Raw genomic sequence first — 27,395 nt, 5'->3', positions numbered from 1 at the left:
TTGGTGAGTTACCATTCAGTACATTTAGTACAGATGTAGTTCTGCAATGCTGTTCTCAGCATTTCCAAAGAGGTTTTTGGTGGCCAGGGAAACAAGTATCAGAAGTCTGAGAACTGTTTCAGTATGCTTTTACTCTGCTTTTTTCCTCCAAAAACACATGCACGTACCCATAGTTCATAAAAAGTGTAGAAGTACTACACCTTCCAGCCCAACTCCTTTTGAAGAAATCTCTCTTTTTTTTTTAAACTCCACTTCAGAATGATACATAACAAATTAAAATCCAATGCCTACAAATAATACCACAAGGCACTCTTTCCTAAGGTTAGTATCAAAATAACCCCCTACACTTCTATGGTAAACTGCATAAACTACATGTCTTCTGCTTTTCATTTAAAGTGCCAGCTAGGCAGTTGCCTCTGAGCAAGTCATAAATATACTGTTTTATCAGTAGCCCTTGATGGCCTTCAGTGTGGAATCCATTTGTTTCAAGTGCCTACTGTGGCAGAGAGAACCCAAGCCTTCATAAAATACTTCAGTGATTGAATAAATAATGGAATAAAAGCCATCTGTATAAACAAAAGCAAAGAAAGTGTAAGACACATTCAGGATACAACAGTGCCACTTCTGCAGAAAGACTAACTCGATTTTTAGATGCACACTAGTATTCAGCGGTATCAGTTAATGGTATAATTTCATGTTAACGGTACCAGTCACTTGCATTAAGATCTAAAAAGGACATGCAATTACAGATATTCAGGTTATAGCAGTTACACGAGATGCTGCCCAGCAGCCAACCTGTGGCAACTGGCCACCCGGCATGTTGCCAAGTCTTTCCTCCCACCACAAGTCAGCTCCCACCCCATGAACCTGCTTTGGTGGTGAGAAGCAGGGGCACACACCAGTCATCCAGCCAGGGTGAGCAGCACCAGCTTGCTGCGACTGTAACTCAATCGCCCTTATGCAAGACTTGGGCACCGATCCCATCAGTGTTTCTCTGAAGTTGCCATGGCTGCCATGGTCTAGGCCGAGCTCAGCACTGCCAGCAGGTGTTGTGTGGGCCCAGAGCCCACAGAAACTAGGCAGAGTCCAGGTGTTACTTGGCCTAAACTTACACCAGCTCCCTGGGCAAGTGAGGCAGATGTCTTGCACATGTACCCGTGCTTGCCTTTAGACACCAGGAAACTTTCAGTAATATCAGGTAGGTATCTCAGTGCAAGTTTGGCAACACCAGAGAATAAAACTCCCGGGAGCTGGACGTAAAAATTTATTAAGGACTGTGGCAGAAGCTAAATCAGGATACACGTGGTGCAGATTTTGCTATAAAGTCCTATTAAGATACTATAAAATGGTATTAGCACCCCTTCAGTCCATGTGTAACCATTAAATACAACTATTAAGCCCATAGCTGGATATCCAGCAACATCAGCCACTAAATTACCAAATGGGCTCCAAGATATTACATTTCAATAGCTAACTTATTTTACCACAAGAAAAAAAAAAACTATTCAAAAATACCCATGCAGAATATTTTTTTTCAGTGCTGCAGTCAGTTCCAGTTTGCTCATAATGAGAAGACAGCAAATGGAAATCTGGAATTAAATTAAGCTGAGGAAATGTATGACTGCTGTAACTAGATTTGTCCAGTTCTCCTCTACAGTCAACCTCTACCTCTTCAGCTACCTTTATTTTGAACACTAATTTGATTTCATAAAACAATTACCCTTTTCAGGAGCTCATGTACCCATTAACTGTTCGTGTTGGGGATTACATATGCAGTGCCAGGCTGAGGCGGTTCTGCAGGCTGCTGCTTTCCCTTGGTTCCCAACATACTGTATTATAACCACATCCCTGGGCAGCTGCCACAGCTAGCCAGAAAACAGTTTCGCAGTATGATTTCAGATTAATTCTTGTGCAATTCTGTAACAGCCTAGCAGGCTGTGCAACGCAGATGGCATCTTCACTCTGACGGGCAGAGTCCTGTGTTTTTGCCAAGAAAATACAGGGAGGGGAAAGACCCAAGTCTGTCCTCACACAGACCTCCCGCTGCCCCACACGTTTCCATCCCATCCCATCCCCACCTCCCAGAGAAGGGCTAACAGACACTCCAGTAGATCTAACAGACCTCCAACATCTTTCTTTATAACATGAACACATGCTTTCATCCAAACCTCTTCCTTGCAATTTCTCCTGGACTAATTTACTCTCCAGTGAGTGAAGAAACCCACAGCTTTGGAAAACAATTTGACTTTTGAGAGAGAGAAGGGGGCACTGTGTTGCAGGATTTGTACAGGCCTTGATTATTTCTAGTTCAAGACAAGGTCAGCTGTGATGGAAAAGCAGCACTGCCATAAGCTTCCACGTGCCTGCCAAGCAGAGAACTGGCACGCCTCCAAATCCAAGTGCAATTTGATTAGAGCTAAACTGATACTGGAAATGACATTTCTAAGGCAAACAGATTTTTTAAAATTGTTCTACTATGCTACTTGCCTTGTTTATGAACATTTAATGTTATGTCTCTCCACTCTCAGAAAGCTGGAAGAGAAATAACAATATCTTGGAGAAAATGAGATCTAAACAAATGCAGCAAGGTTTAATTTACAAATTAAGACTTGAAGTATTTGAAACATGGAGCTATGCATTCCTAAAACTAAAGTTCAAAATTAATCTAATACAATACAGGAATGTAGGCACATCTGCATCATGCAATAAAGTTGCAGAATATAGACCTCAGTCCCAGTAATCATGGTCAAACATACTTTGGTGTGGAAAGTGACTGCAGACATCTAATCTCCAGGTAGCCAATTAGTCTGGAGAAGCTGCCTCTCCTCATTAAGGAGCATGAAAAAGTAATTTTAGAGAGTAAGAAGGCATGAGGAAGTATCTCTACTGTTACAGCACAGTGGAACACAGTGCTCAGCTGTACTACTACCATGGTTGGCATTAGCTCAAGGTCTGGACACCATGTTATATCAAATGTGTGGACATACCCTGAAATATTCAAGTCACTCACAGGCTACTCCTCCTGTAAGAATCAACCCTGAAAATATAATCCATGGGAATCTTCTTCACCTTTTTTAAAAGGAGCAAAAAGGAACTCTAGAAGGTGCTAGCTCATTTCAGTGTTTATTTTGAGAGGTAGCTTCTAGTCTTTTAGAAAACCCTATGTATACTTTCAGTTTGTTTGTCTGCTTATACTGCACTTTTGGACATCAGCCCCCAGTCTGTAGAACAGCAGAGACAGCCCAAATGCCTAGTTCAGGCAGGAAGGGCAAGTCCCTGCCCCAGGTGGTCTGACACACCTAACATCTCCAAAAGGCCTGCCAGAAATCAAATACATGTCTTCAGAGCCAAAGGAAATGCAGGAACAAGGGAAATATGTAATCAAAAAGTTTACCACAAGGAAGCAGAGCCATGTGTGGCTCTGGGTTAGGATGACTGCTCCAAGTCGCCAAGGCTGTAGTTTCCCAAAGGGTTCAATCAGCAAGAAGTCTGCAATTTGATGGTTGTGCTCTGCATATATTTATATACAAAGCCAAATATCCAAAAAACAAATCAAGGTGAGAAGAACTGCCTTAAACTGCACATTAGATCTGTCTTTCATGAGTGCACTTGCTTCTTGTAATTTTAAGGTCTCTATTGAAAGCTATGTTTTAGCTTTTATGAATGATAAGCTCATGCACAGAAGAATTAAATACCATCTTCATTTCATTGGTGGTGCTTCACATCAATCACTAGCACTGGCAATACCAAAGACTAGTAAGGCTTATGAAAAGTGTATGGAAATAACAAATGATGATCACAATGCTTAAAGAACAAAGATGTCACAAATTCAAAAAGGAAAGAAGAAAGAAAGGTCTTCTGGTGTGCCCCTGGACCAGCATCTACAGCTACCACAGATATGGATACAAAGAGGTCAACTGAGCAACCAAGTGTATTTTTTTTTTGGAAAAGGATTAATGAAGAAAGCATATATGAAAGAAAGAACATCACACCCTATATTTCTTTTGCAAATTATGGGGTTTTTTTCCTCCAAAATTTAGCTTTAACAAGTAAGTTAGCAGCACTCATCATTCCTGCTCTGGAGCGTGTAACTATGAGGAGTAGCTGAGTCATGCTGCTGGTAAAGCTTACCAGAGCCTGTTATTACTTATGTAATTAGGGCAGAATCAGGAAAGGCGTACACTCTCTGTGGTATCCTTCTGCTATACGGCTGAACACTTAACAGAGATTAAACCTGCTAAACAAATGTCATTATACATAACTTAATCAAAAGCAAGTTTAGGGAAAACTTGAAGAGTGCACAGCCCAGCAGCGTAGCAATAAGTCACGGTAGCAAATGCTGCTGATATTTTACATACACTTTGTTTCCAGAAATTTTAGAGTGCAAGAGTTCAACTGAGATAAAACAGTACTGTCAAAAGCAATGTGGTGAACATAGGCTATGCACACACCCCCCTCCCCAAAAATACATTGTGGTCACTGCTGCTTTATCAAGCTACAGAATAACATAAAAAACAAATAAACAAACAAACATGAACTACACACAATCACTACACAAACCACACAATCCGAGTGCCTGCAAACTTAAACTCAGTCACATATAGAGTTCAGGAATTTGGGGATCGTTCAGGTACATCCTCTGAGCCATGACCCACTCAGCCTAACACATCCAAACACACCAAGCCCATAAAAGGTACACCATTCACAACACAAACATGGATGGTGTCAACTCTTTATAAAGCATACTTGTAACTACTGTATAATTACCAGAGTCAAACTTTACTAAAAACAGCTTTGTAAGACAGCTGGTTTCAAAAACACTGCCCACAGCAACACAGTACACCGATGAACGAGCTAATAATGCTCACACAGTATTTTCAATTAGACACAGAATTGACAGTGTCTTTCTGGTTCAAAAACTCAACACTCCTATTTGCAAAGCAATGACACTATTCCTGCACACTCCCACCATTGCTTTTTTTTTTTTTTTACCTGTAAAGTCAAAGGAATAACTTTAAAAAAAAACTATTCCACACAATAAAATATTTTAAGTATATACATTCAGGATTTCTCACATTTCTAGTTTCCAGCTCCTTTACAGAAATCAATAAGTGCCACAAGTATATTCAGAAATAAGCAAACAAAACAATGTTTATTCACAAGAGGAAAACTTTTTAAATCTGAGAGAAAAAAACGTAATGTAAGATTATCCAGATGACCAAAAAACCCCAAACACCTGTCAGTCATGCCAACACTAGGCTTCATCCAATTTCTTCCTCTTAATAGTTAAATGTATGTATGCCAGAAGTCCACTACTTCTTCAAAATAACCTATTTTTTCAAAAGAGGTTATCTATTACATTTAAACAAATTTAAAAGCATTTTCTATGTCTTCAGCAAAGGAGCACTCTTAATTATTGCCTTTCTTACCCAGTTTCCCTTTTCACCAACACCCCCACACTGCCCTACCCACACGCATTCTCCCAGCCCTCAGAGCTGTAGCCCAGAAATCACTACACATTCACACCAAGACTACTGTAGCTCTGAAAACTGCTTTCATTTATTTTACCTTCCTACAGAGAATTTATCTTCCCAGTTATACATTCTCAAGTCTAGGGCGGTTGGTTGTTTTATACTCATGAGCCACAGGTCCAAGAATTACTTTTAACCAACCTCATTTAACTCAGAATAAAGTTACCAACTTACTTATTATAGCTAAAGCCACAAGCCACATCCCAAGTAATTACATTAAATAATACAACAAAAGAAAAGAAGGATCAGGTCAGTTAAAAGAAAATTACAAGTTGTCATTATTCATTACTGAGATGACTGCTTAGCTAACACTACTAAAATAACAAGCAGATACTCCACAATTGGACAAGTCAGCTAAAAAACTGTTTCAATAATGTGCTCTGAATAGTGCCTTCACTCTCTGGATTTTCAGTGCAACATTCTTGGAACAAAAACCACTGTGTGACTTTCCTGCCACTCCTTATAAAAGAAAAAAAAAAAAAAGGCAGCGTTGTATCCATAACACCCGATCCACCAAGTTCCAAAGCAAACTGCAGAAAATTTCTTCATATTTATTGTTGACTGTTTCTAATGAACAGAAGTTGCTCTGTCTCAAAACAGAAGGTAGACTGTTCAAGCAGTGACTGAAAGCTCTGAGCTGGTAAATCATAACTGTGCAGTAAGGAAAAATAACCCATTTGCTTTATTTAGTACTGTTTTATTATAGAACTTGCAAAACAGAAATGAACAATGTTATACACCTTTTTCAGTCCTTCTGGTTCAGCTACACATTTTTACATGTCTAAATGCCCATCTGCAATTTTAGTTCTTTCCTTCATGTCTATTCATCCTATTTGCAAGGCTACAACAACATCCACATTAGCAGCAACAGCATCAAAAATTAAAGCTTAATTTTTCCATCCTTCTGTTCCTATGCAGTGACACCGTATTCAGCTGCCCTGTGAAGACTTGGCCACCTCCCTCCTTTGCGGGCTTCAGATGACACTTTAAAAGGAGGCCCCCAAAAAGTTAGTTAAGTCAAGGCAATTCAGGAAACTATGCTAGAAATTCAGGAGGTAGCATTTTTCCACACTGAGTCACACTCCAAAATGATTGCTCAGTACAATGCTGGATGCTCTTTTGGTTCAAGCAGCATTTCAGGCAAACATAAACTGACAGTCCCTGAGCATCCCCCAACCCCCTTCCTCCATTTTCCAGCCCCCCCCCCCCAACAGTTGAAATATTTTGCAAGTCTCTTGGTCTATGTTGCCCACAAAGTTTCAACCAGGTGCAAAACTTGGGTAACCTACAGGCTATAATCTGCTTTTTTTCTAACTGCAGTTTGATTTTTTCAGATGTGGTGGAAAGCAACAGGAATTTTTTTTTTTTTTTTAATGTTAATGAAAGAATATTTAGCATTTATACAGAAACACCAGTGGAAAGCTGAAATAATTGGAGTTTAATTAACAAGAAGTCAAAATAAAGGGACTGGTCACAGCTGACTAGGGAAACAAATTAGCAGTTGGTGTTGCTAGAAAGGGCCTTGCTCAACATCAACTATGCAAGAAATCCACTGGAATATGGAACTTCACAGGAAAGCCAGTTTCCACTCACAAATTCACATTCCAAGGCCAGCAGGAAGAGAGCTCTCCACAGCAGCAACATCTGCACCAAGGGCTGAGCTGCCACCATTTCACATCCTCAGCCTTTTTTCCAGTCACATCTATCCATAGAACAACATAATTGCAAGATAGTAGCTTCTCATAGCCAAATCTAATTCGCTTCACTTACACACCTTCACTTCTCACAGAAGTAAACACCTGTAGTGCACACTCAATGTATTACCCTGAATAAAGGCAAGAAACCAGCATGATCCTAAGCTTTTTTATATAAAACAGTTCTGGAAGAAAGTCAGGAATTTTATTAAAATGAAAACCTGTGTCTAAATGTGGATACTGCATAGAAAACAACTTTCTAGCTGATAAACCAGAAACTTTTTCTAAACATAAATAACTGGAATATTTCAATTTATTTGTTTGATTTGGGCAAAGATATCTACATTAGGCAAAAAGCTGCAGCCACTATGGCTTCTTCCATGTTGCCTGTGGCATTAAATTTCCCCACTTCCAGTAGAGAACATCTTCTGTTCAATGACGGAGAAACATATTAGAGAATGCCTTATGTCAAAGAAAACATTTAAAAATTTAATGACTGATGCTTATCACCTGACTAAAGTTGAAGATGTGAGGTTTCAGTATCACTTCTACTAATTCTCCATTAAGAGTTAAAACTACCCAAATAACTTGACTATAATATCCAACATATCACTGGAGATTTTACCCTAACAGAAAGTGAAAGGGCATGCTCTGCTGCCTCATCAGGAAAGTATAGATAAATTTCACATTCTTGACTTTTAATAGCATGCAAAATAGAAAAGGCTGCTTGATTTTTCTAACAGTTGAGCTTCCACTCCCGACAGGTAGAAAGTCCTTGTTGGCTAGGTTGAACAAATTCAGTGTGGAAATCATTGTAGAAATAGAGTAATTCTCCTTGTTTAATTGCTACCAGCATGCATACCTCATTGAACTAGCAAGCCCACAGTTTGGAATTATCACTACTAAAAGTAATACTAGTACATTTCAGCAACATTTTAGCTCCAGGACAGAGCACATCCATTAAATAAGTGTACCCTGGTAATGCACCACAATGTAAACCTAGACCTTGACAAGTCAACGACATAGTTAACTCATGACATGCACACGGTGAATAAAATCTAGACAGAACCAGCTACTTCCTTGCTACTTGTATCTGCTTTAAACAACTAATATCTAAGATGGCATAACAGCGAGGGTAAATACTTTCTGCTTCAGCTTTTAACTGTAGCCTTAATTTTTCATTAGGGCTCAGGTTCCCTGATTAGATTACAAATCCAACCAGATCTCCAAAACCATTAATGCCAAGTCACTTTAAAAAATGATAAATCACACAGCAAGGTAGCTTGTACAAATGAAAAACAGTTCTCTCAATTGTACATTACAGGCAGGGGAGGCTCTGCCCCCGTTTCTGGAACAATCCTCCCCACGGGCACAGCTGCCAGGCTGGCCCCGCTCTGCCAGGCTCCCTCGGCTCCAGCGCACACAGAGCAGCAACACCTGATCCAGGGATCGCTTCTGTCTGCTCAACCCTTGGCTGCAGCTCCTTGGGGACAGAAAGAAAAGTCTGTCCTGACAAGCTTCTTCAGGGTCAAATCCCATTTCTTTGTATTGACTGAATTAAATCAGCTCTTCTTGGCACATAATACTTATAAGTCAGGCACTTCCCAGCTGCTCTCAGAAATCATCAATGCAAATCACTTGTGGTTTGTCTGCATTAGAGTTCATAGTCCCTCACATACTGCAGGTAGCACATATGCTTTCAAAACAATTACTATTGTTATATAAAATAAACAGTTTCAAATCTACTTAGAAATTTAAGCTTACAGTAACTGTTCACTTATCAGGACTATGATGAAACCAACTGAAATGGCTGTGGTCCCTGCCACAAAACTTGCAACCAAATATCTCATCCCTCTGAGCACTTAACATCAGACAAGACAAGAGTTCCTTTGGCTGAAATGAGACGTAACACCCAACAGGACTGTGCACAAAGGAAGGTGCACACAAGGTTTCCAGGACCCATACCTAGGCTAACAAAAACTTTGCCGGGAAATGGAAAAGTATGAGTTCACACAAAATAATGTAGTAATGGCATACTGGTAGTGCCCAAAGGCTAGGGAGGGTCTTACACTGAGGCGTATTTAAAGCTTTCATAAGGGGTCATACATCTATTAAAAGCTACAGACAAATATATCTACATGTTAATTCACAACCAGAGCGAGTTCAGAGAAGGGTGACGAAGCTGGTGAGGGGCCTGGAGCACAAGTGTGATGAGGAACGGCTGAGGAAACTGGGGCTGTTCAGCCTGGAGAACAGGAGGCTGAAGGGAGACCTTATCTCTGTCTACAACTACCTGAAAGGAGGGTGTAGCATGGGGGATGTTGGTCTCTTTTCCTGAGAAACAAGCAGTAGGATGAAAGGAAAATGGCCTCAAGTTGCACCAGGGGAGGTTTAGATTGAATATTAGGAAAAAATTCTCCATGGAAAGGGCTGTCAGGAATTGGAACAGGCTGCCCAGGGAAGTGGTTGAGTCACCATCCCTGGAGGTGTTTAAGATGTGGTTGCTTAGGGACATGGTTTAGTGGTGGACTTGACAGCATTAGGTGAATGGTTGGACTTGGTGATCTTAAAGGTCTTTTCCAACCAAAATGACTCTATGATTAAAGCTGTTTGGACTGTTTCCTCACAAGCACCAAGAAGTCAGAAGACCGCATGTTAACACAAGCTACAAACTTTCCTTCACCTACTGCTGTGAATCAGGCAGCTGCCTCCCACACCCAGACACACACACGACTTCCAGTCCATGGCTGCACTCAGGTTCAGCCACATACTGCCCCTGCTTTCACAGTCAAACTCACAACAAAAGACAAAACAAAAACAAAAAAATCATACCACTATAACAAACCTCTAGTGTTTGGCCAACCTTGTTTCCACTTAAAATAATTTCCTTTAGCACTACAAATAACATTTGAGGGATGGGGATAAGAGGTAGAAGACTCTCTATTCCAGCAGATGCTAAGGTAACAGACATTTTTAAAGTAAAGTTGAATATTTAGACAAAACATCTTAAGGTAACTGGTGTTCTACAGAAATTGCCAGGAAGTATTAAACAAGGTCTTAAAAGAGTGTTCTAGTAAATCAATACTTTTTTCTAGAATTTCCATATTTCCCCCAAATGGGTACTTAGAATTCTTCTACAACAGTCTGCTTTTACAATCTCAGTGTCAAAGCTAAAGCGAAAAATCACTGCACTGTTTTAAACTTTAATATTTAGCTAACTTACGCTACATAAAATTTTAATTGTATGATTTAACTGCTTTCACCACTGAATCTGAAGAAATGCTAAAGCAATGAACAATGATAGCAATGAAGGCTCTTTCAGTTCTTTTTTTTCTTTTTAAATATGATATAGACAGGTTTTTTCTCTTTTTTAAAAAAGAAACATGACAATTAAGCAGATAGTACCACCTTAATATCCTCCCAGAAAAGTTTGTTTTCTCCTTAGTTACCACTAGACTTTGCTTGCCCATGCCTTATCACTTGACTTTTGTTTACACAGAAGTACAGAGTTCTGTCATCAAATGAAGTGTAACTGCAATGCAGCCCTTATGTAAGCTTCATCACATGAATAATTAGCAGGGCCTGTAGGAAACTACAAATAGCTTATTTCCCAACTGTGTTACCAGAGTTAACCATTTCTAAGTCCACTGAATTAAGAAATAGTGGCTGATGAATGGGAGCAAGGGAAATAGAAGCGATAAGTGAGCAACAGATTCAGGACAGGGAGCTGGATTACCTGGAACTAATGGAAGGAGAGGATTTCACTGCCTCTTGAAGTTTGAAGTCAGGACTTGTTACACTTCACATACAATCTTGTTTTTAAGTAAATACATAATTGGATTCTCAGTTAAATCCAGTTGATTGGTATTATACAATATGTCAGATAATCTTATCAGCATCAAAATGGATCTAAAATGAACACAAGCTCTTGCACCTTTCCTATACTACCCATCACCATGCTAATCTGGAGGTATCACAGTTTTCAGCTCCAAGTAACACGGGTTCAGCCCGGTGTTCCCAGGCAGCCACGGCAAAGCAGCACATTTAGGTTGTTGACCTCTAATCTACAGCAGCAGTGTTGGCAGAGGGGTCTTGCAAAGGCAGCGAAAATGGAGCAACACAAAGACTCAGCAGCTGGAAAACAGTACAGCAGTGACACTCCACCTAAAACCTGCTGTCACAGCAGGAACTGCCAAATTCAGTACCTCTTGCAATTCTAGCCAGAACCATGGGGTTTCTTAAAAGCAGTAAAATCTGATACTCTAAGTCCTTTTCCACCTACCTTAGCTAACAATATAAAGTAAACAAACTAGACCAGGACTCAAGTGAGAAAAACTTGACCAAAAAAAAAAAAAAATTGGTTTTCCTTTTAAAAAAATACCTGCATCCCACATAAGACAGGTCCTTGTGCATTCTGTAGCTCTGATTTTTGCATCAGTCACAAGCACACTGGACTGAACAAGTCCAATATGTACATAGTAAGGATATCCAGAAAGATTTGTGGATTGGAAGAAAGGAAAAAAGCTCTGGCTGTCCCTGAACCTTTCAAAATTCATAATAAAACTGGAAAGCCCCCAGTTCTACACACTCTTGTCATTCCTACCTAGCTGTGGGGGAAGAAAGGGAGAGCTTTGAAAGTCCATCTCCCTTGTGAACAAAACTCAGCTCTTTCCAAATTCATTGAACATACCCCCTACCTTTGTGCTCCAATTGCGCCTCAATCAATAAGCAATAGCAGTCTCCCCAGCACATTAAATACTGAATGAATACTCAGAAGATGGGGTCATTGATAGTCCAACAGCAGAGCTGACCCCATAAACAGCATCAGATGTCCATGACTTTGTAGCTTAGCCCTTCACTGAAGGAAAAAAATAAATAAATACCAAACCAAAAAAAACCAACACTACAACTAATACAAGTCACACAGATTATTTAAATATTTCCAACTTTGGAAGCAAGATGGCCACTGTAGTGTCCCCTAACTGGGCATTTGCTCACATTGGCACACAGAAGTGGGGACACTGGTGTATATGGCACCATATATATGGTGTACAGGGTATGTGGCACCACCCACCCCGACAGGCAGCACTATAGCCAAAGAATTCCCAGTACTGGTAACACAGCAGAAAGAGACCCCTTAAACACAAAAATCTTTCAGCTGTTTCTCCCAGAAGTACCTGATAAGTTATCTATCCAGTATCACTTTACATCAACCAGCACTAGTGTTCACATGTTAATATATTCATGTCTTTGTTTCAGTCTAGCTGTTTTCCTTCTGATGTTTCCCCTCATCTAATTTTAACATCTCCAGAGACGGAGCTTTCAGCCTCAAAAGACAAAAAGATAAGGAAAATAAGCCTCAATCTAATTGTTATATTGCACTTTAAAAGTAAAGTAACTCAGAGAGAAAAGGTCTTACAATGCGTTGAATGTATTAATACCTGAAACCTCGGGTTACAACATAACTTAAAATCATGCTTTAAATGGACTGGTTTTGAATATTTGAATGATACCCCCAGAACCATTCTAAAGGATCTGACATTCATAAGCTGGAGACAGATCTTGCAGAAATGGCAAGGCAACTAAATGGCAAATGCATTATTAGCTGGCAAGGAAGAACCAAACCCAAAATGCTACACTCTATAGAAAACAGCAAGAGTGATTCAAGAAAAACAAGTTTACAAATTTAGTATTTGAAATACAGTTACTATCACCAAAACATGCATTAATACACTACATTCAAATTGTAGTGCTGTTGCTCTTTTGAACAGAAAGTGGGCTAACAGTCAGGATCTTACCATTTATTTCTTATTTTCAGAATGGAAAAAGAACACAGTGCCAATTCATGTAACTTCTGAGCAAAGGAGAGGACCTCTGACACACACTGTGTGCTGGAGTGACCATCCCCCTCTGTACCAGGGGGCAGCAAAACAAGAGAACAAGTTTCACTAGAACAGCACAGTACATTACAAGTAATCTGCACCACTGGATATCCCTCAGTTAGACATATAGCCTTGGCCATAAGAAGTTTAATACTAAATTGAAAAATGCAAGTATGAATTACAGAATATACATATAAAAAGGCAGTCAGTCATCCCGATAGACTACGATTAATCAAATTTCCCTGACATATCTGATAAAACTTGGAAGCTGGTAGCATTTCTTAGCTGCAATATGACTATCAAAAGCATATATCCTCAGGAGATGCAGATATCATGAGCTTCAGAGCACTTTAGTCAGTCTACCAATACATTCCACTGTTTTAAACAGATTGAACTTCAACCAGACAACTCTTACACAGATACTAGGCAAACATCCAACAATACAAACCAAGCTGAATGTTAACTTTGCCCTGTGTTCCACACACATTATATGAACACATGAACCCAAATAAATCAAATTTTAAAATCCATTTTTTATAGACAAGGCAAAACCTGATAATGCACAAATTGTAATTTATTTCCAAAGAGTCATAAGAAACTGTTCCAAGATAAGTAACTGATGCTCTGGTTTGTATTCACAAGATTATCACATGCTTCATGTGATAAACCATCAACTATTGTATGCATTTCTTTCTGACTTACAGAAGGTATTGTTTGAACAAGCTTGAAGAACTGAAAGAAAGAAACACGAATTTTCATGGGAGGAGGGGGAAGGGGAAACAGACACAATTATTATATGAGATGGCTGAGGAGAGCATGAACATCTGAAAAGCAAAGAAACATTAACAGTGATGGAGGTTAATTATTCTCATTAGTCAGCTTGGTCAAAAGAATAAGCGAGTTTGAACTGTGGCAGAGGAATTGCAGGCAGAAGGTGACCACCACATATTCCCACTGGGAGAAGAGGAAAGTGGATTGTTACCCATCACTGAATCATACTCAAAATGCTTTCACAACAACAACATCAAATCTGCCATGAAATAGTCTTCAAAACAGGCCAGGGAGGGTTGGACAAGGGGAAGGGATAGACTTTAAGTCAGAAATAATATAGGAACCATACAAACAAAAGTCTTCAGTACTTCATGCTCTGTATGCTTACAACAGATTACCTCCTCATAGTAGCCATACCACCAGCACCACTGGGTGACTGCCAGTCCTCCAAGAATCTGCTCTATCGCATTCAGAATTCATCCAGAAAAGTGACTGCACCCCTGTGCTACATCTGTCCCCCATGCCTCACCCTTTCCAACAGATCACAGGCATGGAGCTCTTAAATAGCTTCCCGGCTTTTAGGTCTTGCCTACCATCTGCCAAAACAGAAGATTGCCAAGAAGACTGAGCCAAGCTCCTTACTGAGGTTCACATCGTGCAGACAAAAGGTAAACTAAAGCCAGAAACTTCCCAACATGGCATAAGGAAAAAATTTTGCCCATTAGGACAGTCAAGTATTGGTTACTCAGAGAGACTGAGGAACCTCCATCCTCAAACTTTTTTTCCAAGACCTAACTTGATGTGGCCTTGAGCAACCTTGCCTGAATTTAGTTTTGACCCTACACTGAGCAGGAGGTTGCATCAGATAACCTTCTAAGGTCCCTTCAAACTTGAATTAGTCTAAGCTTACCCTTCCAAATCTGTAAGACTTTATTGTTCATGTGGACATCGTCACACCCCTGTAAACATATTCTGACATCTGAATGGGATCATTCAACCGTGCTGAATTCAGGTCCTGGCACTCAACATGCAGCTTCACAGAATTACAGATAATTGCTATGGGAAAGGGTTGGAAAGGTCAAAGAGTTTATTCACCCACCCTACCTTTCTGGACCAAGGTAATGTTGACTACATCCAAAACATTCCAAATAGTTTGAACAGTTTTTAAAAGTCTCCTATATAGGCAATTCCACATCTCCAGACAAATCATTCCAGAACATCCACCCAGACCTTCTTATCTGTTATTTTTATTACTGTAATTTAAGCCTATTACCTTGTATCCACTTTGCCTTGAACAGGAAGAAAAATGTATTAATCAAATACAAAGTAGAAGGGTCTACTTTGTATTTGATTCCAGGTATTTCAAGACATCTCTCAGCAATCTTCACTCCTCATCTCTCACACTATGGAACTGGCCATGTTTCCTAGACAGTCATTTCCCTCCTCTTTTCTATTCCTCTCAGTCCACATTTTTCTTGATCTGCAGCACCCAAAACCAAATACTAGACATCAGCCAAGAGATAAGCAGTACTGAGCAAAAGGTATGAATTACTTTGCACCCTACATAAAGCTCCAATTTCTGTATACAATAATTTTCTTCTTTTCCCACAATACAACACTAAGGTTTCATGCTTTTTTTATGCATTATTCATAATCACTTGAATTCTTGCCTACAGCAGCAGGAGAGAGTGCACTGGCCCTTTATTTTCAGTCATCTATCATCCAAGATGTAGGCCAACACCATTTTATGCAAGTCCCTTCTTCCCAAAGCAACATCTCGGCGTTCAGCAGTCAGGAAAGTTAAACATCACCAGAAGCATTGGCCTGGCAGAGGCCAGCCCTGCTGTCAGGGCTGCAAGCACAGAGCAAAGCACTTTCATTTGAAGCTCTCAGCTGTACAATGTGTATTCCTCTTAGGGGCCCACAGAGGCTTTACTTGTTGACATTTAGAGAACAATGAAAATTCCATCTGTCCCCCAAAAGCTTTGTGAACAATGATAATGAACCAACAGTGGCCCTGGCAGCCAAGAGGGCAACCATGTCCTGGGTGCATCCAGCACAGCATTGCCAGCCGCGCAGGGAGGGGATTGTCCCGCTCTGCTCTGCACTGGTGCGGCCTCACCTGCAGCACTGGGTGCGGTTCCAAGCGCCACAGGATAAAAAGGATATAAAGCTGCTGGAGAGTGTCCAGAACAGGGCTACAAAGTTGGTGAAGGGTTTGAAGAGGAAGCCATATTGGGAGCAGCTAAAGTCACTTGGTTTGTTCAGCCTGGAGGAGACTGAGGAGAGACCTCATCACAGTTACAGCTTCCTCACAAGGGGAGAAGGAGGGGCTGGCACTGAGTTCTTCTCTTTGGTGACCTATGACAGAACCCAAGGGAATGGCAGGAAGATGTGTGCATACACATATGCAGGTACATCACAAGAAGAGCCAGAGGCCATGAATGCATTGCAAAGAGCAAGTTTTATTTTAGTTATCTCTCTACTGGGGGATCTCTGACATAGCACCTAAGCTCCCAGGCAGAGGTGACACAAGTGGGGACGCAGGCGCTGGTCAGTTCAGCCCAGCTGGAAGATCCCTGGGCCTGCTGAGCTCACCTGTATTTCAAGGCTTCAGGCAGGCGCAGCCTCCCGCTCTCTCTCACAACAAAGCAGGAATCTCAGACATAGTGATGAGGTGCCCAGAGTTTCTCACAGGCCTATGTTATCTAACACAGAGGTTCTAGTCCTCAAGCACACAAGGTCAGTAAAACAATTAGTGTGATGTATGTGCTTTTTCTACAGACAGGTACAGGTCACTTGAGCATATTTACATTTAACTAACCTCCTCACCATTCTTGCACTACATTCCCATACAATGTGGTTTAGAATCACAGAATGTTAGGGATTGGAAGGGACCTCAAAAGATCATCTAGTCCAATCCCCAGTTGACATTAGAAAAGGTTCTTCCCCCAGAGTGTGCTGGAGCACTGGAACAGGCTCCCCAGGGAGGTGTCATGGCCCCAAGCCTGACAGTGTTCAAGAAGAGACTGGACAACACCCTCAGACACATGGTGTGAACTGTGGGGTTGTCATATGCAGGGACAGAAGATGGACTCGATGATTCTTGTGGGCCCCTTCCAACTCAGGACATTTTATGATTCTGTGATAACAAAATACAACTACAGTGATGGTTTAAAAGGCAGAGCCAAGACAGTGGGCCAGCTAGATGACTGGCCAATGTAGGTCACTTTGACGGTTGAGTGGGGAAGAAAAAGAAACATATACACAAAACATTCTGAAGCTTTTAGGAGTAGAAAAGAAAAAAAAGAGGACATTTCATTACATTGATGTTTAATTGTCAAATAGTTTACCTCTCAACAGCAGTTCAGCCCTATTGCATATCTCACTTGTAGAGCTCACTAAACACCAATCCACTTTTGCTGATCTCAAAGTTCTGCTAGTGAAGATCAAAATGGCAATTTTATTGTTCCTGAGTGATGGGCTGGCTGATCAGATTAGACAAAAGCATAACCCTCACTCTAAGTGATAGATGTGGAACAGGTGGCCCTTTCTCTGACCTACTACCTTTTCAAACACCATTAGAAGTAGAATTCTTCTCATCTCCATAATGTCTAGAAAATATATATTCAGATATTCACTCCCATTAACCCAGCATGAAGATGTTTTTATGGTCTTTAACGTGTTTTGAACAGCTTGCTTATAAAGCAAATCAACCTTTCCCAAATATACCAGTTATTCATATGCATGATATAATTGTAACCAGAAAGAAAAAAAAAGGTGATTTTTAGATGGCATCGATACACATTATTTTGCAAATTGGGGATATAGATAAGTTGTCTTTAAAAAAATAAATAAAAATCAAAGGCCTCACATTACAGAGACAAAGCCTAAATATAATGATTTCACACATACTTAAAACTAAAGACCAGACTTCAAAAGGAAGGCATTTGAGACCAGGGATTGAAATAAACCTTACCCAGACAGCTTATGTGGAGTGAAAACTGAAGCAATGTATGGTTTGCTCAGCAGGCTTAAAAAAAACCCCACAAAAACAAAAACCAAAACCAAACACCACACAACACCAGAAGTAGTCAGCTGTTTCCTACAGATCAAAGTGTCTGGTACAGGCATTTTTTTTTTCCCTCTTCACATAGAAACAAATGGGAGGTGGGAGGGAGAAACAAATCTATATACATGCTTTAGCAAAACAGAGTTTTTAATTGTAACACTTCACAGAAGTTAATGACTAACTCAGGTGTTTAGTAGAAGTTGCTTTTCTCATTATTCTACATCATGTATTATTTATATCATACCATAGACATTTATTATACTTTGAAGCTACATCTTTGTCCCGAAGAGCTTATGGTACAATTCTGAGATGACAACATACTAAGTGCCAGTGGAGTATGGGGAGGGAAAAGCAGGAAAACAAAGACAGACAGAGGAGTTACTACCTACACTCATAGCCCTCTCATACCCTCATAAGGGTGGAGATGGGGACAAAGATTCTGTCCCAGTATACAATCAAACACAAACTAAGACAGAGGCACTGCTGCAGTTGGCATATATATGTAATCAGTACTACTGAGTGAGAGGTCAGCAACTCCAATATCTTGGGATAACAAGCTAGTCAGAGCATCATAAAAAGTCTCAGGACTCATCTCCTAATTATTTCTTCCGCTTAGCATGGGACTATCCACCAAAATGAATGCTAAGAATGACTGGCTTTGAAAAACAAATTTAATTAGGTAAGTAACTTCACTTTCAATATTTTGAACAAGTTATATAAACAGACATCTTACTTAAGTCAGTCTACCTCCCTATCGCTTTACTGCAGTCTCACAGGCGACATGGTACCAAATGCCTCAAAGAAAGTGGCTTACCTGGGTTCCTACATTCTATACAATACTAAGATTATACTGTACGTGGGACATTTCTTAGCAGGCTTGCTAGTGACTCCACAATTATGCAGGACTATATTTCATTATTTGCAATACATTTCTAGAGGATACTATTTCTTTTATGTTTTAAACTATTACTGATGACTTGCAAAACCTTTTAATCAACATTGGTAACAAGTCATATACTTCAATATAGTCTCTTGACTTTAATACTCCACAGCTACATAGCTTATCAGCTTAAGATGACCCCTTAACTTCATTTCAGCAATATTAAGCAAAAGACAACTAACATGGTTAGAAATAGACAGAAGAAAGAAATATAAAAGTCAATGAAAATAATGAAAAAATACATAGGCTTAAAGACAATAAGCAAATAAGTGCTTGGAGCATTGACCCAAGATGTGGAAGACCTTTGATTAAAACCCCAAATGAGATTAGACCAGACAAACAGAGAAGCCTGTTTGATCAAACTCTTCCATTATCAAAAAAAGGGGCAGAAAAGAAAGTGTCAGACTTTGAGATGCCTCACAAAAGAGAAACATTTTCTGTCTAGTCCTATTAGCTACAACCTTCCATGTGTTCGGCTGTGATAGTTGAGCCATCATGCTATAGAATGCTACAGTCCTTTAACTCTTCTCCACCTTTAAAATCATGTCTTATTTATGTTTTTAAAGGATCAACTATGCTGAATATAAACAAAAGGGAAAGTAAGTGTCCTTCAAAGCTACAGTATGCAAGAGAAAGCACATTAAAAAAATCCGGAGTATTTAAGACCAAGTATTGAAAAACTATATTTAATCTAAAATGTCCTGCAAAGAGTTATTGGCTAAGCAACTGAACTATGCAGAGTTCCTGTAACAGCACAAATGCAAGAACCACCAGTGAGATGCCAAAATTACCTCGACAACAAATCCTTTGATCCATTTTAAAATCCAACAATGGAAAAGCACTATTCAACTTGAATTGCTATATATAGTAAAACAATAATATCATAACCTTGCACTAAGGTTTTATTGCTTTCAGTTTTCTGTGTTGAAACTCCACAAAAAATAGGCTCAAGGGATATGTTTTTCATTTTTGTTAGGTTCATTTAAAGACCTAATAATGCTTAAAGGATTTATTGTCCCAAACAGCAAGCCTAGCATTTGTCAGCTGATTAAAAAAAAAAAACAAAAAAAAAAAAGAGTTCTTTAAACAAAAAAATAATTATTAAAGCAGTGGCCAACTTTACCAAATCTGTTGAGGATACTCTCAAAAGGACCAGATGGCACCCCTTCCTCACTCCTTATTTCCATGCAGAGTCTATTCAATTAATATTTTCTGCTAATTAATCATTAGCTCTGAATCAGCAGTTTTTCGTGTTTTAAAATACATATTGAAAAGACCTTTTCTATGCATCAAACTCATTGTGACAGTGATCTTGAAATCCTTTCACTGTTCTCCATTTGTGTCTTGTTGCTATGGTAAACACATCAAACAAGAGAACATGTTTGAAAAATTAGGCTGCATTTCTCCCTTTAGTCACACTGGAACAGACTTATTTATTCCAGAAAAGTTTCACCAAGGAAAGCTGGAAATAAACATGGAGAACTACAAAAAGAGGAACAACAGGAAGAAAATGACCAAATACTTAAAACAATTTTATAAGAGACGAAAAAAAAAAAGCACAAGAAAAAGGTGCAGCTCATGAAGTTACTCTTGCTGAACTTGTTCAGATCTAGCTTGATTTCTAATTAAATTTCTTTTTTGCCAGTTCAAATGATACTTTTAACTTCTTACAAGTATCTTACATGGCAATCATATTAGCGCAACAAAAAAATTCTCTGTTCCGGCAGCCACAGGTACAGCAGGACACTGAATCTTTTCCTTTAACAGTAAAAAAAATAAAATGCACCTAAAGTGGCTTTATTTCCCCAGCAGTAATCAGGCAACAGAACATGAAAGCAAGAATTCCAGCAGCCACCTCTGAGTGGGCAGCAGGGGCAATCTATAAAACGCTTAAAGCAAATAAAGGGCAAGCAGAGGGAGGGAGCAAGGCTCCCTTGATCCCAAGCACAAGGGCCATTCAACTACTATAGAAGAATTTGCAGAAATCACACAGAAAAACTGAAAATGTGAAGCTTTGAGTTCTGTAATAAAGGAATGTCTAGGTCAACAATATCAAACCTAAGCCTTCATAGAGCTTTAAGTAGTAAAGAAAATACCACTAAATGGAAACTGGAGACTAATTGGATGGACTTTCAAAGCAAACTCCTAAGTCTTCTACAAACTTTGGGAAATGCCAAGTTAAAAATATAATTCATCCACAACCATGAACACTTGTGCATAGCACTCGTTTTTTCTTCTTCCTAAATTCAATACACATCCATCAAGGACGGGAAATATCCGACTAGGTTTTATTTCACCACCATCAAAGAATGAATTTGTGTTTACATCATAAGTGACAGAAAGGGAAGTTTATTTCCTAGAAAGCAAGATCACAGATTTCAGCCTGCCCCAAGCAATATCAGTTACGGATGATCAAGTCAGAGATGACGAAACCAGAATTAATTCAGCAGCAGATGGTGCTGTGTCTTTTTTTCAGCTAAAATGCAAAACATATGGATGGGGTAGAGTAAAGTTTCACTGAAGGACAAGGGAATGTTTGTTTAAGTCAGGGAGCAAAGAGAAACATAAAAACAAAATATATTAAATACAAGCTTTCCAAAAACAAGATCTCTTTTGTAGCTTTCCATTAACAGACTCTCTTTCCAAAAGAGGTATTTCCCAACACCTGACATGACCCAAAAATTTACTATGTAATACTGTTGAAGAAATTATTTTGTCTTTGGTGAGGCATACTGATAGACTGCTGAACTTCATGAAACAGTTACTCTGAGACATTTTCCAAAAAAAAAAAAAAAAAAAACACCACACAAAACAAAAAAAAAAAAAACACAACACAAACCTTCACACAATTACAAATGGGTGATAACTGTTGTCTAATAAAAGGAAAACTAGTTAATTTTAAGGCACGAGTGGATAATACTGTGATCTATTACTGTCGCTTATCTACTTACCGAATGATTTATGAGAATGCTTAGCACTGTATGGGAAGTGTGAAATGAGCACCTCTGCCATCTAGAGCTTATGATATATACCACAGCATACATGGACATTCATTTGACATTTGAGGATCTATTCATGGTAGGAAGCTTAAACACAGCTGTCTGTTTTGGGCTGTCTGCAGAACAGCAGCCCAAAAAAGAAAATACATTTCAATAGCCAAAGTGCTTCGAAACATGCCTATCAAAAAAGTTCCTTCCCCTCAGTTGCTTCTTTCCTAGTATATTTAACAGCAACTGGATCTAGCACAGAGGAGGAGAACTTCAATGTAAAATCTATTAGAAAAAAAAAATAAAATAAAGGAATGCAAAAGATTAAAAGGTAGCAGGAGGCACAACAACAACAAACAGCAGATTCTGTGTGGGGACAAATAATACACAGAACTAGCAAAGGAGAAAGCAATGCAGAAGAGGTCCGACTGATCACATATTTCAAGAACTGGGGGTATGAGAAGAAGAAACACAGTGTTCCCATAATACACTTACGCAGCAGAAAGCTAAGGTTACAAGGGATGAACATAACTCATTTGCCTTATCAAAAGTTAACACTGTATCCTTATTTCATACTCCAAGCAGCCTGATTAGTTGCAAAAAAATCTCTGTTCCTAAACTGAATCTGTAATCAATACATTTTTTTAGAGTACTTCATCTCCCTTTTGGAATACCAGAAACAGAAGCTAGGTAGTTTTAATTCATCAGCTACACTTACTACTCCCTCTGTTATTAGAAAACTTTCCCAATAGATCTGTTACATTTTGCATGAGTGATTTCCATGCTTGGCAAACATCATAATTTCACCTTTGTGAAGCAGTGTCACAATGTATCACAGACGCCCCAGGTAGGTACGTGAGGCAAATTCTTTAGAAGATTCAGGGAAGGTGGCCAGACCCCACAGCATCTCTGCTCGTGTGAGGAGGAAGGCAGCAACACTCCCCATCTTTGCTTAAGGGATGAGACCCAGAGCAGATGCCAATCATGGCAGCTGAAGCAGCAGTCAGGTACTGTTGCCCAAGCACGGAAGAAGGTACATACACACAAACACACCAAGAATGATGAAAAGCGGAAACTTCCACAGCTCTGCTCTTCACACCTCACTGATTGTAAAACACCATATCCTATTACTACATTTATACAGTCCTAAAATTAGATGTGGACCTTTGAAGGAAACCGCGAGGCTGATGTGGCCCCCCAGTGAAAATGAGTCTAACACCCCTGCCCTAACACAGTTTCAGCTGGACTCCGTCTTTCACAATGTCAACATGCCCAATACCAAACCCCAACTTCCTTTAGCTTCACCACTGACACTTCATGTCCTACTATTGTCCAGTCCACCCGATGTGCCACCCAAGCATGTCTGAGTGACCATCTTGCTTTTCTTGACTATTGGTCAGCTTCCACAGCTATTCATCTTCTCACATTGTTCTTCATTATTTCTGTTTTCACATAGCATTTTAAAAGGCGATATTATACATCAACAGTGAATCTTATAATCTATATGTCTGGGGCCTCCACTGACTCAGAGTGAATCAAGGCCATCTTCCTCCTTTGGACAGGTGTTTACTTTTATGTTCTTCATTGTTATGTCTTCTCCATAACAGGATCCAAACAACAGACATCATTCCATGCTCTATCAGATAGCAGTCACTCATGCAAGCCTTCTGGTGAGCTCCATCCAAATATGGTTGCTCTCCAGGAGTTCCCTTGTTTAGCAGGTATCCAAAAACGCAGCGGACCCAAGTTCAACTTTCCTCATCGCTGCTTGGATGTCCTAACCCTACAGCTCCAGGCCATATGGAATGAGGACAGGCACTAACTGTCAGGTCTCCTGTTAGAACTATTTCAATTCTGACGACAGCTCAGGTCTAGTTGGTAAAAGTGTAAATGTGACCTAGTGGTTCTCTGACTGCAGTGACCCCATCCAGTCTCAGGATAGCTCATACAATGACTCTCTAAAACACAATACTGACCACAGACCACTGGGTCTCAGTCTTAGGTGAGAACATTATCTATCCAGCATGCAGGAAGCCTACATGTTGTATTCTGGCTGCAGACACCACTAACGTAGCAAAACACACAAGAACTAGGAAACTAGGAAGTATAACCTACATCATTTTTGTGGTCTTATTTCCAGAAACATGAACTATACCATTTCACAGCATACTCAGAAAAAGTTTTCATATGCTGAAAAGACATTTATAGAAGAAGCAAGATGGCAATTTCAAACTTAAAAAAAAAAAAGCCATCTTGATTAGATAACTACCACAGAGGCTCTTTGATTCCATCTAAAAGCACACACTGTACACAGTCATACAGAGAGCAAAGCTCTTTGTTGAAGTTGCACATCATCATCAAAATTGCAATTCCACAGGTCTTTCAGTGGTGGTTGACATTAGACAAAGAATTTTTTTCTTAATTGAGGAATTTAACATTAGCTACTGGATTATCTGCCAAACTGTTTTCAGCTTTCATACTTCACTAAACTGGAGTATTTAGCTAATCGTTCAAAACCCATTATTACACAGAAGAAAATGGGGAGCAATTAGCCTACAAGATGATAGCTTAAAGGTGGTGCTAATTGGATAGAATGAGGTATTCTTTTAATCCAGTTGTACACAATTAAATGAGATAACCAGGTTCTGGAAAAACGATTTGCTAAACAATTTCAGGGATGTCTATTGTATAACCTATGTTTAAAGTTTGTTCAAATTCAGCCTTGCAGTAAATTCAGCCCAACATGCCTTTGCAGTATCTTACTTCATTTACTGTCACAGGGGTTGCAAACTAAAAGCTGGTCCCGGCGTAGAGCAAGCCTTGCTCAGGAAACACAGACAAAAACAACAACTAATTCATCCCGACACTGGAGATCATCATTGAACTAAGCTCTAGTTCCCAAAAAGAGCTGAAGGACAAACCCAACAAGAACACAATGTAATATTCATAATGCACGGTACAGGATGGCACTGATACACAGCGAGTTCCCACACCAGTTGAATTATAGGACTGTGCAAAAAAATAGGGCTGTGCAACCAGAAATAATAGAAAATCACCTATGAAGAGCTACTGGTGGGGAAGTTAAAAAAAAAAAAAGTGCATGCTTTTGTTCATGATTGCTAAGCAGAGAGGGAGACATTCTGAACATTAATAGTAATCTGTCAAAAGGAAGAAAGCAGACAGAAGGAAAGATGGAACCCTTCATGTCTAGTGAACTGCACTAAGGTGTTAGTTACACAACTATGTTACAGAAATGTGCCTAGTAACATTAGGGATTTGTTTTCAAGAGCTACAACTGGATTATTTTAATACACTTTTACTAATTATTTGCCATATATTATTTCTAATCTACCATACACATACAACTATAAACATATTTGCACCAGTGAGTGTTAATTCCTAGCTGCAACAAACCTCTGTATTTGTAAATGAACTTCTACATCACTATTATTTTTGGCTCAGAACATATTTAATATTTTCTTCAAATGACAGAGCAGTCTGTAAACCTGTAACACACCCTATTTTTAGGATCACACCTACCTCATATTTTCCTTTTTAAAAACACAGCCTAATTATGCTTTGGAATAATACCTCCCTGAAAAATGCTTCAACAGATAACAACACTCACAAAATCATCTCTGCCTATAGAAAATGCTATCATAATCATTGAGCAGACTTCAATGAGCAACTGCAGCATACACTCCATGTTATCATGCAGGGGCGGTGTTCCTCTGTTTACTGAAAATGTTATTGAACTGTTCCCCCCACATGCACATACCAACACCACCACACAGTAACATAGCTTATTCCTACACCCTTTAGTGAAAAAACGATCTGCTCTCTTTGTCTTCCTGCACAACACTGGAATTATCTAAGAAGGCGAGATGTATGTAGTGGCTCCAAGGATGCACTGGCAGACACAGACCTTGCCCTAAAGTCTTATTTATTGTAGTATAACACTCGAAGCACATCAGCATATAATATAAAGAAACTTCTTTAAAAGAAATAAAGAAATAAATCATAACTCAGTATCGCAATTAAAACCCACATATTGACACACACATATGTGCAAACACACATATATTTCTCATGTCTGAATTATGTAGAAGACATCTCAAAAATCAAGGCATCCATGGGCTAATCTGGAAGTTCATCAAACAATAATATTATATCTTCACATGGAAAACTGAGAAGAGCCAAGAGTTCACTGATGAACAACAGATTTTGATCTGTGATAAAAGAGTAATTTGAATTAGCTGATGTTTTAAAATTATTTCTGCTCCACTCCCATTATGACTTCTACATTTACGTACTCCTATTTACTCATGGAACTCCATCCATCCCCCCCGGTACGTAAGGTGAGACACAGCCTGCCTGGGATAAAAGCCTTTATCTTTCTAAAAATATCGGTCTGCTGGGCTCCGCTCTGGCAAAGCTCCGTGATGCAAACGCATCGCTACAGCCCAGGGACTGCTTTACTTCCATGAGTAAGCACTTGCAGCACCGGGCTATAATTAGTCGGAATATTTTTAGGGTCATTGCTGAAAACTAGAGAGAAATTACTGAGAAAGACCTCAGAACGTTTGGGTTTCTTTCCCCCCCCCGCCCTTCCTTTCGCTGTTTCCAAGTACTGTTAGGAAAAAGAGGCTCAGCAGGAGCCGAGCGGATCCACTCTTGCTGTCCCTCGCTGCTGTGCCTGCGCGGCGATGCCGCTTGCCACGGGCGGGGAGCGCGCAGCGCGCTCCGGCGCAGCGAGCCCACGGGCGCTGCCGGCCGCGGTCACGGGTGGCGTGAGGGCCCGCGGGTGCGCTCCCCACGGCCGCCCGCCCCCCAGGAGAGGCGGTGCCGCCGCTTACCTGACCGCCACCCGCACCGAGCTCTCGTCCTGGCCGGCCGACATGGTGCCGAGGGGCAGGCAAGGGGCGGCTGCGAGCTTGCCAGGAACGCTGCCGGGCCGAGGACGGGCCCGCCGGGAGGAGGAGGGGGCACTGCTGCGGCTCCCCCCTCACCTCCTCCGCCTGCTCCGCCGCCTCCTCTCTCCAGCCATTTTAGGTGCCTGAATGAATAGGTAGGGGCCGCGGCAGCGCAGGGCTGTTCGCGCCGCTGCTCCTCCTCCTCCTCCCCCCGCCCCGCCCCGGCCCTGCCAGTGCCTGGTCGGAGAGCGCTGTCAGTCAGCCCGCCGGCGGGCGGAGGGATGGGCCCGGGCCCCCGCCCCTCCGCGGTCCGGTCCCCCGCCCCAGCCGCCCCGCGCCCGCTGCAGCCGCAATGCGTCAGCAGGGCCCGCCCCGGGCCGCCGCCGCAGCGCCCGCCTCACGGGCCTCGGCTCGCACGCGGGCACACGGCGCCCTGGCACAGCTCCACACACACACCCCCCTCCGCTACACCCGTCTGCACAGACACACTCATCCCCCGCACACACCTGCCTTCCCGCACACACCTGTTATTTGTTCATAGAATCATTTCAGTTGGAAGAGACCCCCAGGATCATCGACTCCAACCATGACCTAACTCTAGGACT

The 27,395-nt window shown here is 40.6% G+C and overlaps 1 protein-coding gene across 8 annotated transcripts in view; it reads right to left on the bottom strand.

The window, feature by feature from the left end:
* The window catches only part of KIF21A (kinesin family member 21A), a 91,930-nt gene extending 64,940 nt beyond the window's left edge, over positions 1-26,990 (bottom strand). For all 8 annotated transcript variants that reach the window (XM_082076229.1, XM_082076220.1, XM_082076225.1 and 5 more), the window contains exon 1: positions 26,734-26,990. In XM_082076229.1, the coding sequence (XP_081932355.1) occupies positions 26,734-26,777 (44 nt within the window). In that variant the 5' untranslated portion in view covers positions 26,778-26,990. The remainder of the gene's footprint in view (positions 1-26,733) is intronic.
* Positions 26,991-27,395: the final 405 nt, after the last annotated feature.

Source organism: Streptopelia decaocto, assembly GCF_964273445.1.
Source record: "Streptopelia decaocto genome assembly, chromosome: 1".
NCBI classification, from domain to species: domain Eukaryota; kingdom Metazoa; phylum Chordata; class Aves; order Columbiformes; family Columbidae; genus Streptopelia; species Streptopelia decaocto.
Note: the sequence above shows the minus strand (reverse complement) of the source record. Positions and strands in the feature narration are given on the sequence as shown.